We start from the raw sequence: 15636 nt of genomic DNA, 5'->3' as shown, positions 1-15636 counted from the left end.
TTTGGACGACCATGCATCAACGACGGCCTGCAAAGCCTGAATGACTTCTGATCCATCTTTCGAGGCCTATTCTACATCCGGTCCCTAAGAATGGAACAGTTTCTTAGCAGCCATGGGGTTGTACTTCTGCGTCCCTGAACCACCGCGCTGATAAGAACATCAATGTGGCCATAAATAAACACAGCCTGGGAGGTGTCGAATTGGGTCTCGGACAAGGAGGAGGTCGCGTCGAGGTCGAACAACGCGACATTCTCAGACTGGCGATGCCCAATGCGTGAGATGGTGTTATGGCCCGTGGCGATGACTTTGTCTTCTCTCGCGGCGATCTCTTGCACAAGAGCTCAACTGATGCCAGCAGTGCTGCCTGTAACAAGCCAAACCTGGGGGGGCATGTTGATGGTGATTAGGGAAAGACTGAACAGTCTTTCCCTACTTGTGCTTGACACGCTGTCCAGCCTTGCATTGTGACCCTGCTCATCATGGCCTAGTAATCAGCAAGCAAACGCCGAAAACATCACAAGCACAAGAAGAGGCGGACTTGGAGGAAACGACAACAGATATCTGGGGTTGAAGTTCTCACGACCCGAGTTTCTCGCATATAAGAAAAGCAAGCGGCCCATAAACCCAGTTCCCCCCACTACCCCACCCCCGCTGCACAAGCAGGAAGTCACACTTGCATTGGCTGTGTCATCATCCGTACCTCGATAGCAACCGCATGAGAGCTCTGTGAGCATCAGAGAGCCGTTACTCAAGGCAGAGCGTGCCAGGCTATGTCCTCTTCACCTGGCGAGCCCCCAGAGGCTGGTTACCAACCCATGCGTCCGCGAGTATCGGCTTCGGCCTGCGTCCTGACAGCTTTCTTCTCCCAAGCACTCACCTCGTTCAAAGCCACCTCCTCGAAGCTCGGAGTTATCTGCACAGTATCACGGCAACCTGTCGGTACAAGCCAGAAGGATGACCAACTTGCAATCCCAAGCCCCCTCCCCCCTCGGGCTAGACCACGCACTCTGATTATCCTTGATTCGTCCTTCAACCCTCCAACACGGGCCCACCTGCGGATGGCCACATCCGCTATTCTCTCTGAGGGCCGGCCACCAACAACCACGAACCACAACGTGGAAAATGCCGTGGATGTAGGCGGCAGAGTCGAGACAACTAGGCTGCTATTGTTGCTCTCAATCAACAACGCTGACAAAGCGCCCAAGCCTGCCCCTTTTCATCAACGCCTTGGATTGATGTGGGCCTTTGCACAAGATGTCCAGGCCTGGCTACAGCAGCAAGCCAACATAGCAATCGATGTCGACATTGGGCTATCAACCTTGCCATTCTTCCACGAGAAGAGCGAGGCGATTGACCAGGTCGGGTTTTACCAACGGGGTGCACCAGAGGTCAAGATGGGGCAGGTCATGTTGGTGGGCTATGACACGTTGATACGGGTGTTCAATCCAAAATATTACGGCCCGGTGGCGGCCCCTCCGCCTGGTACGCCGCTGGACACAAGTGTGCCGACAGCAGCGGAGAACAAGCAAGAGAAGCCCAGGACGCCTATGCAAAAGGCTCTTGGGCCATTGTTTCAAAGGGCGAGGCTGAGGGTGACGATGCGGACAGATGATGAGTGGGGTGGGAAGGACGAGCAGCTGAAGTATCTGCAAGACCTGGTACAGGGTGATGACGGGGAAGAGGGGGGAGGTCATGGACTGGGCAGGATAGGCGGGAGCAAGGAATGGGCGGAGAGGATCGAGATGGTCGAGGGAAGAGAGGCGGGGACTGAGGTGGTCAGTAGTACCTATGCACGGGATGCTGCCAGGGAGGGCAACAGGGAGAGGTTGGATAAGATGGTTAGTGACGGAGTAAAGTGGTGGATTGAAGAGGAGGGCTTGTATCGGGAATAGATTGCTGAGATGCCGAGTCCAACAAAATTCAATGATGCCATATTGAGCGTTGTCATGTACAAAATTTGGAAAACTCTTCTCCAGCGCGAGAAATTTTGGCGGTCTGAGTCAGCAAAACGGTTTGCGATCCATTCTGTCCCACTTGATGCCTGAATTTTTACAGGGTGGAGAGAATGGTCTGTGCGAGCGAGTGCAAATTTGCATGCGTGCACTGGCCACCGGTGATGGGTATAAATTGAGTGCTCTCCTCCCTCCGTTTCGATGCTTCTTTTTCTTTTTTTCCTCATGTCGACAATACTTCAGAGAATCATTTCTATAGTAGTCGTCCTCTTTTGTGTTCCCTAAAGGAGCCACAGATCCCACCCGGGTTGATGAACGATATCCTCGGCGCCCAACAGTGAGGAGCCTTTTTAACTCTCGACCTGCCTGCAAAGGTGGCGGTCGCTGGCCTTTGTGCTGCGGCTGTATAGAGAGTGGCGATGATCTGTACCCCGATTTCTCGAGGTCTTGCCTTCGGGCGCTTGAACGGGGTGGGTGTCGATGGAAGTCTGACCGGCCATCTTTTTCTTTTTTCATTGTGCCCCTGGGCTTGCTCAGGACGCGAGGAAGAAAGTCATGCTTTTTATGTGCATGTGTTGATTGAATGTTGACTTAATTGAGACAAATCATGCTTGGTGAGTGAGAATTATTGTCCACAGTGTCTACCACACATGCCAACCCCCTAACTTTTGTGGATCACTGAAATGTATTGGCGTTGCGTAATCTTTGGGGAAAGATTGTTTATACCAGGAGAGGTTAAAGTTGTAGGTATGGTAGGTCGTCATGTCGTCGCGATTGGGTGGATAGGCACAGGACTTTAAATATGTCGATTGATGCTGCCAGATAATCCGCGTGATACGGAGATTGAGCATTGAACGTTGCTGCTGGTTGACCGGAAGAATTGTATGTCTGGGGATGATTGGCATGGTATGGTGTATTCGGAAGGAATTCCACCGGCTGAGTTATGTATTCTCACGGCCCAGTTGGAATCTTAGGAATGGCAAAACTGACTTGCATACTATCTCTGGCTATCACGGGAAAGATCTGGCAGGTAGGCTATTTCGAACGTGCTGGAGGTGCCGTTAAGTGAAAATGGGAGGCAAACGAAGAGGTGGGATCACTGTGAAGCAGTGCTGTGGTAGAGGTAAGTGATATGGTCGACATTCTTGTAAGTAAACAGATACTCTCAAATGCCCATGCTATCCATCAATAAAGCTAGCTGAGGTTTCTGCCTGTCTGAGAAGCCGAGAGAGAGGCCTTTCAGAACCATATCTGTGTCCCATATCATATCCAAAGGCGTGTTGAAGAGTTATAGGTCGCCACATGCAGCTGTCATCAAACAGCTACCCCCATTGGCAAGGTGACATCGAGACTGCGCAGAAAATAGGATTAACCATAACATGGTTGTGAACGACGACGTGGGTGTACACCGGTATGCAGAAAAGCTTAAGTGTTGTTGAGGTTGGCTCGTGGCGGAAGAATGGAGCGAGACAACGGTTGCTCTGCCGAAACCCAGAGCGTTGCAAGCGACATGTCCCCACGGTCTGAGACGCTGTAGTGGGTCTGGAGGTCACCACAGTGTGAAAGGCGGGAGGTTCTACTTAGAGCTTGGCGGACTACGGAGGGTGTATCCTGTAGCTATCTATATACTGAATTTTCTATTCCGAGATGATTCGGGGGCCTTCCCCTGTCATTATTCCGTAGTTCGAGCTCGAGAAGGCAAAGAGAGGTAGCCATAACTGATCTGAAATACAAGAGAGATTTCCCCAAAGACTCTTGGTCGATGAAATGAATAATTAGGTATCTAGTTGGTTATCATTGCAAACACGCTCCTGGTCTTGTTGGATGCCAAGCTATGGGCATTGGCAGTGGATCCGTGCGAGTGGCCACGGAGCTGAGACGGGTTTCTGGATTGGAGACATCAGAGAAATAAAATCTGGCCGGATCGCCTGTCCACGCTCACTTCCAAGCATCCATAACCGCTCGCTGGAACCGACAAACTTGCACCGCGCATCTCCATACGCAATCACATCTGTCACAATGGGTCTCAGTCCACAAATGTAGGCACCGTCGCACCGGCGCCGGCCCTGCGACCATTGTTTCGTTCTGCCAGCTAACCTGTTGCTTTCCAGCACCAACCTGATCATCATCCTCGGGATGATGCAGGTCGCCAAGAAGATTCCCTTCGAAGACGAGTCTGTTCTCAACCTCTGCCGCGCCGGCTACATTGCCAGCAACCTGATCATTCTGAGCATCTACCTCTACATCCAGAACACCATCAATAAGAAGAAGGGTGCGTCGCCCCGTCTTCTCCGTTCCTCCCCGTCCTCCCCGTCCTCTCCGTGTTGCGCCTCCGCGAGACCCAGGCTAACATGCGTCCTTGTTTTCTACAGATCTTACCACGCTCAAGTATGTCGAACCCGCGCCAATGGGCTCCAGCGAGGAGGGCAAGCTCGTCACCACTACGGTCCAGGCCTACGACCTCGCCCAGCTCAAGAACTTGATGCGCTCCCAGATGATGGGTGTCCTGATGATGGGTGTGATGCACCTGTATTTCAAATACACCAATCCCCTCCTCATCCAGAGCATCATCCCTCTCAAGGGCGCCCTCGAGGCCAACCTCACCAAGATCCACGTCTGGGGCCAGCCCGCATCTGGTGATCTCAAGCGCCCATTCAAGCAGGCTGCCGGCTTCATGAGCGGTCTCCAGAACGGCTCTGCCCAGAGCGACAAGAAGGCTGTCGAGTCGGCCGAACGTGCCGGCCGTGGTGGCGCCAAGGAGGAGTAGAGCACTTTACAAAATGTATGGTCCTGGATGGATGGGTCCCGTTGGCTGCGCGCGCTTTAGCGGGGTTTTCTTGTTAAGAAAGTCCCCTTGCGGGGGGCGCCTCGTTGTGATAGATTTTTTTGGGGGGGGAAATGGATGGCGGGTCGGCTGGATCAGTAATTATTAGCGGGGGGGCGTGGTGTTCTTGGTTTTGCTTTTCAATAATCAAGTGCGTTCGTCAATCGACTTTGCTCATGGTTGTTTCTACGGCTTTCTATGGATATTCTGTGTTCAGTGCATGGAGTGTCCCATCGTCCTGTGTGTAAAAATTGTCGAGTAATTAACGGACCTGAAGTATTTGGGGGTGGTGGCCAGTCCCCGTCCCGCGCAGCAACCTACGCGTCATAGCCATCCCGCCGATGGGAGTGGTCGGTGGCGGTCCTTGCGTCGCTTTGAGCATCCCCCAGCTTCCAGCTCAGGCAGGTTGCCTCACCTCATCACGATGCTTCCATGATCAAGAGCAGACACCATTTCTCTACCTGCTATTAGATAACGACATGATCAATCGAAACAGCAACGGCTCCCGAAGAACACCAAACCACATTTTTGTTCGCCATGGATAGGCCAGCAACCCCACCAAGAGAGGCTGCGATAACCACAACCATCCCCAGACGGCCACAATCTCCACCAACACCTGAAATCACCCGTCGCATCGTAGGTTACTTCCATCTCCGCAATTCCGAGTGATATTAAGGTACCGCCATGGATGCTCACCTCGCGCGCTGATTGCAGGAAGAAAACCGCTTGCGCGCCAAAGCCATTCGTGAGCAGCGCAACGCCGAGCTCCGTGCCTCCGATGTACAACAGACAGATGGATCAACGACAACCGCCGCCCCGGCTGGGAAGAAACGGCCATACGGGTCAATATCGCGAGCCGAAGTGCCGGCCACAAACCGGGATGCGCGTACGAGTCCAGCCAAGGAGGGGGAGGGCCTGCAGCCAGTCCCGCGCAAATTTACGAAATATGTCGACTACAACTTTAGCGCCATGACAGATACAAAGGGCGGCTTCCTGAGCATTGAAGATGACCCTTGGAACAAGAGCATGTCTGCCGGCGTACCAGGCAAGCCCGAGGCGGAGCAGAAGCCGGCGAATATGACTGCTGCCGAGTGGGAAAGGCTGCAGCTGATCAAGAAACTGCAGAGAAACAAGTCGGGGCCTTTCGAGCCCGGGCTGAGTGTGCTGGCAGATGAAAAGACGAGAAAACGATGCAGGGAATGCAAGACTGTCGAGATCGACTTTGTCTGGGAAGAAGTGTTTGGATGTGCTGTCTGCAACGGGTGCAAGCAAAAGTTTCCCGAAAAGTACAGCTTGTTAACCAAGACGGAGTGCAAAGAGGATTACTTGTTGACGGATCGTGAGTTCATCTCAGGGGTGTCCTGATCATGGTGTTGTGCTGCTAACATGATGTTCCTGCGAAGCCGAGCTGAGAGATCCCGAGCTGCTACCGCACCTGTCCAAGCCAAATCCCCACAAGTCACACTGGCATGACATGATGCTGTTTCTACGATACCAGGTCGAGGAGTATGCCATCAACCAGAAATGGGGCTCAGCAGAGGCACTCGACGCCGAATTCGAGAAGCGAGAGCAAGATAAAAAAAGGAGGAAGGAGGCCAAGTTTAAAGAAAAGTTGTTGGACCTGAAGCGCAAGACCAGGACCGAGGCTTTCAGGAGGAACAATGTCAAAGGGGACAGCAGCGGCTCGGGCTCGGGCCCTGGAAAAGCAGCCAGGTTTGGAGATGCGATTGGGGATCGAGGGAAACATGCCCATGAGTGGGGGAGGACCGTGGAGAATGCGGAGGGGATGACGGTCAAGACATGTTTGACTTGCGGGTCACAGGTGGAGGTAATGGAGTTTTGACGCCTGTACTCTCTCTCTATGTATGATAAGACAGAAAGAACATGGGAGACATTGTCGAAATCAACAGTCCCACAAATGGAAGTTATACACATACAACAATTGCATAGCACAAAATAGCAGCCTCTGATTGGCCCAATCCCACGGCACCCTTGTGGAGCCAGTCGAGCTCCCTCAGCGGGAGAGGCAGTGGCCCGTGTGTCACTGACTTCTGGCCAACCAACCAGCCAGCGACCATCGAACCGACTTGGAGTCAGCCAGGCACAGGCGACAAACAGATCAGCAAGACAGAAGCGATTCTTTGTACCGACTAGTGCTTTTTGTTATATGGACAGCTAGCTAATTAATACCTCCATCTCTCTTCGACTCTCACCTCCACCGCTTCTTCGTCCGCAGTCACGGCATCTCGTGGTTCGCTCGCTCTGCTGCCACCATGGGCACCAATGGAGGGAGTGGCATGGGCGCGCACGAAGTCGGAGGCATGATGGGCTCTAATCACCCCCCTGCCACTGAGTACACACTGCAAGGTCCGCATGCCTTTCTCACCAACTCCCTCCTGATGTGATGGTTGCTTGCTAACCGCTGCCGCAGGTGTTATGCGCTTTCTGCAGACCGAATGGCACCGACACGAACGCGATCGCAATGCCTGGGAAATCGAGAGGCAGGAGATGAAGAGCAGGATAGCTGGTCTCGAGGGCCAGGCCAGGAGAGCCGACGCGACCCAGAACACCTTGAAGAAATATGTGTCCATTTTGGAAAAGAAGGTCAAGCAGCAGTTGGCACAGTCAAAGGAGGGTGTCGACCCCTCACAACCCAAACCTCTAGATCGGGCTGCTTTACTGAAGGAGAAGCTTGCTCGTAAGTCTATGGCGCGTCTGCTGGCATCTTATTCTTGCGGAATGGCTGACACAGGCTGGCGATGCAGCTTCAGGTGACCCCACGGTGCCCAGCACGCTCGCAGCCGACCTCGCCGATGAAGAGAACCAGCGCAACGAGCTGAGGACCTTCCTTGACCAGTGCCAGGCTGAATTTACCTACCTCATGGTTACACCTGCTAATCCCATGCCGCCGAGAGACTCGCCCCCCCTTCCTGTGATGGAAGACTTGCGGGAAACCGATGCGTTTGGTCAGCAAGTTATGGACCCGGTTTATCAACAGCAGGGACTTTCACAACAGCAGCAACAGGCTCACGTTCGCGAGCTTCTGGCCCACCAAGCTAGAAACGCGGCGCCTCTAGCCCACCGTGGTCAGGGCGCACCTGGTCCAAGCAACTATCCCGTCAAGCAATTTGATTTACAGTCTGCCCCCATGATGCGTACATCAAATGCCGAGCAGCCATCGGCCATGTATGGGAATGCTGGCGAATGGACTGGCCAGATACCTATCCACGCAAAGCCTCCGGCGGAATCGGGCCAGGAGCCGGCCCTGCAGCCCAAGCACCCCAATCGAGCGGAGGATAGAGGAGAACCTTCCGAGAAGCGCGGCGGGCTCGAGTCAGACAGTTGGGATTTTAATGATAGCAACTTTCCCGATCCCACTGCCCCCAACCCGCCACCACCACCACCACAACAACAACAACAGCAGCCTCATCAGGCGTCTCCCAACCGACCGGATACCGATGTGTTTCCCGCCGCTGAAAACATCCCGAAATCCCCCAACCGCGGTGCTCTGTCTCATAGAAGAAAGAGTTCGAGCTCCATGGGCCGGAGGAGAAGTGCGGACCACGAGCTTTCGCTGAACTCTATGAGCCAGAAAACAGAAAACACCAACTTCAAGCTCAAGTTTGGACTGAGAGGCCACCTGGACACCGTTCGTACTGTGATCTTTTCTGGAGGCGGGAGTCCTGGCGAGCCTGAGATCTGCACCGCCGGAGACGACGGGACGATCAAGCGATTCCACATCCCGGATCGTCATCCGGGGCATCCCGGCGCTGGTGTCGGCGACCTCGACGTGACTGCCGATTTCACACACCGCGGTCACAGTAATGCTGTTCTCTCTCTGACATCGTGGTCACCATCGCCCAACTTCTCCACGGGCGGGCGTGCGCAAGGCGATGGATGGATCTTTTCGGGAGGTCAGGATGCCACCATCCGAGTGTGGGAAAGAGGACGTGTCGACCCCAAAGCCACTATGGATGCGCATGCGGATGCTGTCTGGGCCCTCTGCGTACTTCCCGCCAACCTTGGCTCCATCTTTGGCCAAAACACTAGCCATGGCTCACCGGACCGCATCCTCCTCGTCTCAGGCTCAGCTGATGGTACGGTCAAGCTGTGGGCAGTCAGTGCACCACCTCAGCTCACCTCACCGCAGCCCAGCACGGGACGGAGGGGTCCTGGCGGTCGCACACGAGGCAACTCGATGAGTTCCGGCTCCAGCTTCCCGAACTCGCCCCAGCCGACAACCGCCTCCAACTCCCCCTTCCACTACTCGCTGATACACTCCATCCCCCGTCCCGATGACAAGGCCAGTCCAACCAAGATCACACCCCTGAGCCCCAACGGAGAAACATTTGTGGTGAGCTACTCGGATGCTGCCATCATCGTTTACGACACCCGGACCGGAGAGCCCACTGGGACCATGGCCAGTCTAGAAACCTATGATGGAACCATCGCTACCAGTGTCAACGCGGTGGTGGCCACGGTCGTTGGGCTTGATCAGCCCCAAGGCCTGGGCGAGGAGGAGAGTGGCGGTGGCGGACCAACAGGAGGTGGGCGCGCTATGGCTGGATCGGGTGTGGAGGGTGTCATTATTTCAGGACACGAAGATTGCTATGTGAGATTCTTCGACGCCAATAGCGGTAAGTTTCACAACGGCCACCAGCGCCTTGGTCATTTCCCCTTGCTAACCCAGTCACCCAGGTCAATGCACCTACAATATGGTTGCCCATCCCGCTTCCATCTCCGGTCTCTCCCTCAGCCCCGACGGTCGGGAGTTAGTGAGCGCCGGTCATGACGGCTCCCTGCGGTTCTGGTCCTTGGAAACACGTTCCTGCACACAAGAAATTACGAGCCATAGGGTGATGCGCGGTGAGGGCGTTTGCTCTGTCGTGTGGAGTCAAGACGGCCGCTGGGTTGTGAGTGGCGGCGGCGACGGTGTGGTCAAGGTGTTTGTGCGGTAGAACCAGCAGATGTACCGTCGCGGCCACGACCAGAGACTTTCGAGGTCAGAGGGTCACACAATGCTACCGGCCACGACCAATATAATGCGCTGGGAGTGACGGTGCCTCGCCACACCCGTGATCTGCCCCCGCCATCACGCAGACCACCAAGCTCAAGCCTCTTTGGCACGCCAGCCACCTCGTCATTTCGCCGCTTCTTGGATGGATCAGGCCCTTGATGTGAGGGATCAGTCACTCTTTTGCTGTTACCATTGAGTGTTTTTGCTGGGGTTCACAGAAGATACCAGGAGTTTGGTTTAGTTCACGGCGAAAAAAGGGCGTTGTTGTCTCGACAATGTGGCAGGAGTTCTCTCTTTTTTTCTTGTTTTCCTTTTCTTTTGCAAAGCATGAATAAACACTCAACCAAGCATTGAGAATAATTGGCTTGGAATATCTCTTAAGTTGGTAGAGAAGAAAGAAGAACAGCGAGGGTCACCCCCTAACAGTTAGCGGCAGCGGAGGCGCGTTGTAAACATTTACCACGATCATTGTACTCTGTTCTTCATGGAGATGTGATTGTACGATAAGCAACAGAAAAGGTGCATCGGCTGGTTTGTCTCTGGTCATGAAACGATGGGTTAGTACAGAAGGAGAGAAATGCATTCCCCAATTTCCCCTGTCCTATTGTTTACCCCTGCTGTAGATTTGAAGACACCATGGACGTTGCTGGGATGTTTGGCGGCAAGCGTTGGCAATGTGTGGGTCAAAGATATGCAAAGTGAACATCCAGCTGGGCTACTCTACTGCTATAGAAGGGAAACCTGTTTCTTTCTTATACATACATGCTTGAGCAGCATGTGGTTGCCACGTTTCATGACGGTGGATGGCATCACACCTGCACGGGTGCAACGTTGATTGAGGTAGGATCAAAACTTCACATTTCATTGCAAACCCCGGTATCTACCAATGTTTCCATTTCGGAGAGCAGAGTCAAGTCGGATCGACATGAATTGGGGCGATCCTCGTTCATGGTTGGGGACTTTTGCCGTTCTGGCTTGCGGGCAAAACTAATCGAGCAAATTTAGGCAAAAGACCTTGATGCCTGGCGTCTTGGGCCAGTGTCTGAAGAAAGGAGACAAGGAGCATCTCCTGACTGAAGCATGTGAAGACCTGACAAAGTCAAAGGAAATATAAGGGAGCTCAATGTCCATCGCTCGCAGAAATAGGTACCGAACATCCAAGTTCAGCTTTTCCAGCTTAGGAAGGAAGACACCAGCACCGTGTTTATATAGATTAAACTGGTTGCTTGGCACTTTTCGACCACGGCATCATGCTCGCCGCATAAACACAATGTGGGCAAAGCGAAGATTTGGGCTGTCCCCTGGTCCTGTCGACATTACTGGTGGGTCAAGTCACGACCAGCTACTGACTTGAAAAACATAAATCGATGAACACCCAGATATTCTGTAATGAGCCAGGCTCAAATTCCGGCGGTACATGTAATCAAACTACACGCAATGGGGCACACAAGGGCAAGGAATGATTCACCACAAATGACAAGACGAGTGAGGAGGGGGAATAAAAGTAATACTATGTTTGTGTAAACTGATGCCGACTCCACTCTGCCTGACGTGCTCAACCATCCAACCAGACCACTCTTTTCAAAACAATGATGAACATGTAGAGTTTTCAAACAAGTCCATGGTCTTGGTGCTGTTCTCTTGAACACTAGGAAATTGCTATCATTGCGTGAGATTAAGCCTTAATGGCGACATCGCCCATCGGCATGGCCTTGAGCCCTGGTTGATGATATCATTAGCATTCATCTCTCTCAGACGTTTGTGAAGGGGGTGGGGATGAAAACTTACAGCCGTCGACGGGCTCGGGAGCCTGCTGCTTGATGTTGCAAGCGTTGTAAACCTCGGGAGGCTGGTAAGTAAGACCAGCAGCAGGGCAAGCACGGTTGAGGTTGCAGCCCTTGTCCATGGCACGCTGAAGAGTGTCGCCTTCCCAGCCGAAGACGTAGTCACCGTGAGCGGCAGATCCGCCAAGGTTCATGCTGTAGACAAAGGCAGGGCCCGAGGTGGGCCACATGTTCTTATCACTGAAGTTGGTCACGTTCCACATCAGCTCGTACATGAGCTGAGGAAGCTTGACGGGGTGGCTGGATGGGCAGGCGCCGCCGCCAGTGGCACCAGAGCCCTGGCCGTAGGCGACGTGGGACTTGTGGTCGGGGGTGTCAAGGTTCTTGCCGTCCCAGCAGTGGGGGAAGATGATGGTCTGGCGGATCATCTTGCAGCGCGGCTCCTGAGGGATGGCGACGGTATCAGAGCCAGTGCAGGGAGCACCGCCGATGAAGTTGCCCTCGTTGGTCGATGTCCAGCAACGATGGCAGATGTTGGCCTTGGAAACCTTGCTGTCCTCGGTGTTGGCCGCGTTACCGGCAAGCATGCGGAAGCCCTAGATGCCAGTCTTGTCAGTGATACAAATCCCTGGGCCCACGATCACAGAACGTACAGGTCTGAAGGCGGTGGTCTTGCCGCTGGGAATGTAGTAGATGTCGAGACCACCCTTGTTGATGAGTTGACCCTGGGGACCGCCGTTGCCGACTTGGGGAACACGGTGATACGATCCGTTCTTGTGCTTGAAAAACATGACGGCCGTCCAGTAGTTGGACAGATCCTGGGGGAACGAGCAGGATGTGCAGGTCGATCTCTTGACCAAGTCATACTCGACTGGCTCCATGGTCAGGTTGAAGGAGTTACCACCAACAATCTGGTGAAGATGGGGAGTGTAGCGGACGCCGGGGTTGACGAGAGGATCGACACGGTCGACAACGAGCTGGGAGCAGGCGAACCGCAACATGTTCTGAGCGGCAACTCCGTTGGCCAGCAGCGCAAAAGCCGCGGTGAGGGTAGACCACGAATGCATATTGTCCCTTTGTTGATCCTTTGATCTGTCCCCCTTGTGTGCTGGTGTCTTGTCGTTGGGTGCGGTGGCGGCTTGATCTCTTGCGAGGCTCAACCAGAGGAAGATCTTACGCTCCTGGAGGAGAAAGAATGGAAAGTAGTATTCGTCGGTGACGAGAAAAGGAGAGGAGAGGCTCTCCAGCCAAAGCTGGGCCGGCTGGGACTCTTTTATTTCTGATTTCCAGCCATGTCTGTTTGCCTGCTTTGGGCACGATGGCGTCGATGGCCCCGTCTCGACCGGGTAGAGTCTCTTCGAACTCTTTCAGGCTCCCGGCAAGTACTAACTGCCGATACTACAGAACTTGTTCTATGTTCTCTGATCATTTGGGTATAATATGAGTGATTGGTGGAGAAAGATTCGAGCTGTTATTGGACCTCTTGCCGTATTCGTCCACAATTGCTGGAGCTCCGGAATTGATGTCTTGTTGTTTGTGAAGAGTCTGTATACAGCCGGGTAAAATCAGGTGCAGCCGCCCCCCTTCTCCCACGTTGATTATCCAAGGTCACGCTGCTCACACGCAGCCGCCCTCGCTTGGTGTTGGGTGCATTAAGAACCAGACAAGTGACGTATGGGAGGGCAGAACCAAACATTTCTAAATGGGGTTTGGGAATATAACGTGAAATACATCTGGGGTAAACATGGAGATGATAGGGAAAAGGGGGTGGGCACCATTTTCTGGGGTGCGGGGAAACTTGTCCCATTCGTTCATTTCTCGTCTGTTCTGGGCCGCTTCGGGCCTTCCTGGCGTCAAGTAATCAAACACATGGTATGTATATATGCCATGTGCTGCGGCGGGCGAGGCGGCAAGTCGCTGTCAACCGACAACCGAGCAGTCACACCCTTTTATGTTCTGCCCCACAAGCCACGTTCTCTTCCTTCCCTTGAGTTTTATCCTTTGGGGGGTTTGTCTGGATGCCGGTGCTACTCAATCTTCGGTTTCTTCCGACCAGGCCATCCGGGAAAACCGAGGTGCAGGAGGATGGCAGGCCATCCGAGCATCGAGATTCTGGGCATTTAGCTGGTTCAACAGGAAAGAAAAGAAACTGCCGCTTTGTTCTCTGTGTTTTGTCTGTTGCCAATGTGGGCATATTAGTTACCCAGGCACTGCCACGGCACCAAGTTGTCAATTCTCGAGGGCAAACTCCACAGCCATCTAGACTTCTATGGAACCCCAGTGATATATGCAAATGAGCCCAAGCTGGGTATGACATTCATACTCGAAGAGATGGATAGACCGCCACTGTTACTGCGGACCCAACGGCTGGTCGCTGGGTTCTGGGTCCCGAGTCGCTCTTTGCACCATGAGCTCGGTGCCCAAGTCTTTGAATCCCCCACGTGGCTTTTGATTTAATGTCTCACAGTTTGTCAGACTCGGGTCCTAGTCTCGCCAGAAGACTGTCCGTGTAAGCGAGCAGTCAACACTTTCTCCCACGTGGCAAAGTTGCTACTGCAAGATTCGGGGACCAGTTCTAGTTCCATTTACTCTTGCTCATAAACTACTGAGTTATGATGACTGCCGATCAGATGACGAAATGTATGCAGATAGAATCATTAAGAAACGTTTGCCTGGAAACCAGCAGAAGCCAGCATCAGGTAGATCCGCTCACCGTGTTAAGATTTTCCCTTTCCCTCATGGCCTCTTTCAATGCTTCCAACACCAATCCATGAACCCTTTGTGGTGCCGCCAGGAAGCCGAAATTTTGGCCCAACAGCCTCCCTTGGGTCAAATCGATATCTTTCCCATCAACATCCGTAATTTTGCCACCAACCTCCTTAAAAAGAAGCATGGCACCCGCATGATCCCATATTTTTGCCTTTCTCTCTCTCTTTTTGTATACCCATATCGTGGTGTTTGCTAGGCCAAGCGCAAGGCACACCCATCGATTTACCCATCCGAGAAGGTCGTTCCCCGGAAAGTCCATGCCCAGTCTTTCAGCTACCCTTTCATGCATCGTGTCAACTCCCGAGTCTAGACTCTGCCAGCAGGTCACACTCTTCAGTTCCTCGATTGCCGTGACTTGGCTTGCATGTTGAGGGACCCGTCTCGGCTTTTCGTCGTCTGTCTTGTTGAACAATGGTTCGACGAAAACCCCATGGCCTTTGACACAGTAAATGACTGCCCCTTTCCCTGTTTTGTCCACAGACGCGTCATTTATCACCGTTGCTCCCCCCATGGCTCCCAGCGTCCAGTCCAAGAGCGGACAAGCAACCACACTCATGACTTCCTCCCTGCCCCGCCAACCTTCCCCTTCTGCCAACAAGGCAATATTGATGGCATATTGCTGTCCCTTGAGGAATGTCTTGGTGCCATCAATGGGATCAAATACCCACGTCCTTCCCTTCCCCTCGCCTTTGCAGAGGTCAATGACATCACACACATGATTCTCGTCTCTTGCCTCCCAGCCTTTTGCGACTTTTAATACGGCCGCAACCTTGTGCAGCAGTCGAGGGTCTTTCCTCAGCTCGTCTGCCGATTCCTCACCCACTAGCCCATCGTCGGGGAATGCCTTACTGAGGGTGCCAGCCAGAAGGGCCTGAATGGCAAAGTCGGCCACAGTAACGGGGCTGAAGTCGCTTTTTGTTACCGAATCAACCTCGCTTTTCTGGTGAGTGAGAAGGAACTCAGATAAGACAGTCCGGCTGATCAAGGCAGCTTGGCGAGCTAGCCCAAGTGCGAGATTGAGTTCGTGGCGGAGTGGCGAATCCATTTTTTGAGCGAGCATGTGTGTGAGTGAGGATATGTCGTGACTCGAAAGAGGGGAATGTTTGCAAGACACCCCCTTATATGTGGGACCGACCCACTTTCCCAGACATAACACGAGGAACTGCATCAAAAAAATAAGAAGGGCCTTGACCATGTCGAGACATATTGGTCTTTACCTTATGGTATATATTTGAAGTCAATCAACGAGTATTCTTCCCCCAAGGCCTCCACCTACTAATGTTTAAAAGC

The 15636-nt window shown here is 53.3% G+C and overlaps 7 protein-coding genes across 7 annotated transcripts; 4 read left to right on the top strand and 3 right to left on the bottom strand.

Moving 5' to 3' along the window:
• Positions 1-770: 770 nt before the first annotated feature.
• Positions 771-1892, top strand: QC761_611810 (uncharacterized protein; the record flags this gene model as incomplete). Its single annotated transcript, XM_062881580.1, has 1 exon — positions 771-1892. The coding sequence occupies one exon, from the start codon at positions 771-773 to the stop codon at positions 1890-1892; it is 1122 nt and encodes a 373-aa protein (XP_062729036.1).
• A 108-nt stretch (positions 1893-2000) lies between these two features.
• QC761_0088010 (uncharacterized protein) lies at positions 2001-2468 on the bottom strand (the record flags this gene model as incomplete). Its single annotated transcript, XM_062872936.1, is given in 2 exon segments — positions 2001-2318; positions 2331-2468. The coding sequence occupies 2 exon segments, from the start codon at positions 2466-2468 to the stop codon at positions 2001-2003; spliced, it is 456 nt and encodes a 151-aa protein (XP_062729035.1).
• Positions 2469-3652: 1184 nt separating this feature from the next.
• PHO88 (phosphate transporter (Pho88)) lies at positions 3653-4719 on the top strand (the record flags this gene model as incomplete). Its single annotated transcript, XM_062881579.1, has 3 exons — positions 3653-3991; positions 4064-4224; positions 4325-4719. The coding sequence occupies exons 1-3, from the start codon at positions 3777-3779 to the stop codon at positions 4717-4719; spliced, it is 771 nt and encodes a 256-aa protein (XP_062729034.1). The 5' UTR covers positions 3653-3776.
• Positions 4720-5313: 594 nt separating this feature from the next.
• Positions 5314-6619, top strand: RAD14 (DNA repair protein rad14; the record flags this gene model as incomplete). Its single annotated transcript, XM_062881578.1, has 3 exons — positions 5314-5412; positions 5491-6115; positions 6180-6619. 3 exons carry the CDS (start codon positions 5314-5316, stop codon positions 6617-6619), a joined length of 1164 nt encoding a protein of 387 aa, XP_062729033.1.
• Positions 6620-7049: 430 nt separating this feature from the next.
• On the top strand, positions 7050-10470 carry ADI1_1 (1,2-dihydroxy-3-keto-5-methylthiopentene dioxygenase; the record flags this gene model as incomplete). Its single annotated transcript, XM_062872935.1, has 4 exons — positions 7050-7143; positions 7208-7474; positions 7542-9413; positions 9475-10470. 4 exons carry the CDS (start codon positions 7050-7052, stop codon positions 9732-9734), a joined length of 2493 nt encoding a protein of 830 aa, XP_062729032.1. The 3' UTR covers positions 9735-10470.
• Positions 10471-11275: 805 nt separating this feature from the next.
• QC761_611760 (uncharacterized protein) lies at positions 11276-13397 on the bottom strand. The gene is made up of 3 exons (XM_062881577.1): positions 12231-13397; positions 11582-12173; positions 11276-11512 (listed from the first exon to the last, which is right to left on the bottom strand). The coding sequence occupies exons 1-3, from the start codon at positions 12642-12644 to the stop codon at positions 11469-11471; spliced, it is 1050 nt and encodes a 349-aa protein (XP_062729031.1). The 5' UTR covers positions 12645-13397; the 3' UTR covers positions 11276-11468.
• An 875-nt stretch (positions 13398-14272) lies between these two features.
• On the bottom strand, positions 14273-15558 carry QC761_611750 (uncharacterized protein; the record flags this gene model as incomplete). The annotated part of the gene is made up of 1 exon (XM_062881576.1): positions 14273-15558. Exon 1 carries the CDS (start codon positions 15539-15541, stop codon positions 14273-14275), a length of 1269 nt encoding a protein of 422 aa, XP_062729030.1. The 5' UTR covers positions 15542-15558.
• Positions 15559-15636: the final 78 nt, after the last annotated feature.

The sequence above is a fragment of the Podospora bellae-mahoneyi genome, chromosome 6 (assembly GCF_035222275.1).
Source record: "Podospora bellae-mahoneyi strain CBS 112042 chromosome 6, whole genome shotgun sequence".
In the NCBI taxonomy this organism is placed as follows: Eukaryota; Fungi; Ascomycota; class Sordariomycetes; order Sordariales; family Podosporaceae; genus Podospora; species Podospora bellae-mahoneyi.
This window is presented reverse-complemented; position numbering and strand designations above follow the sequence as displayed.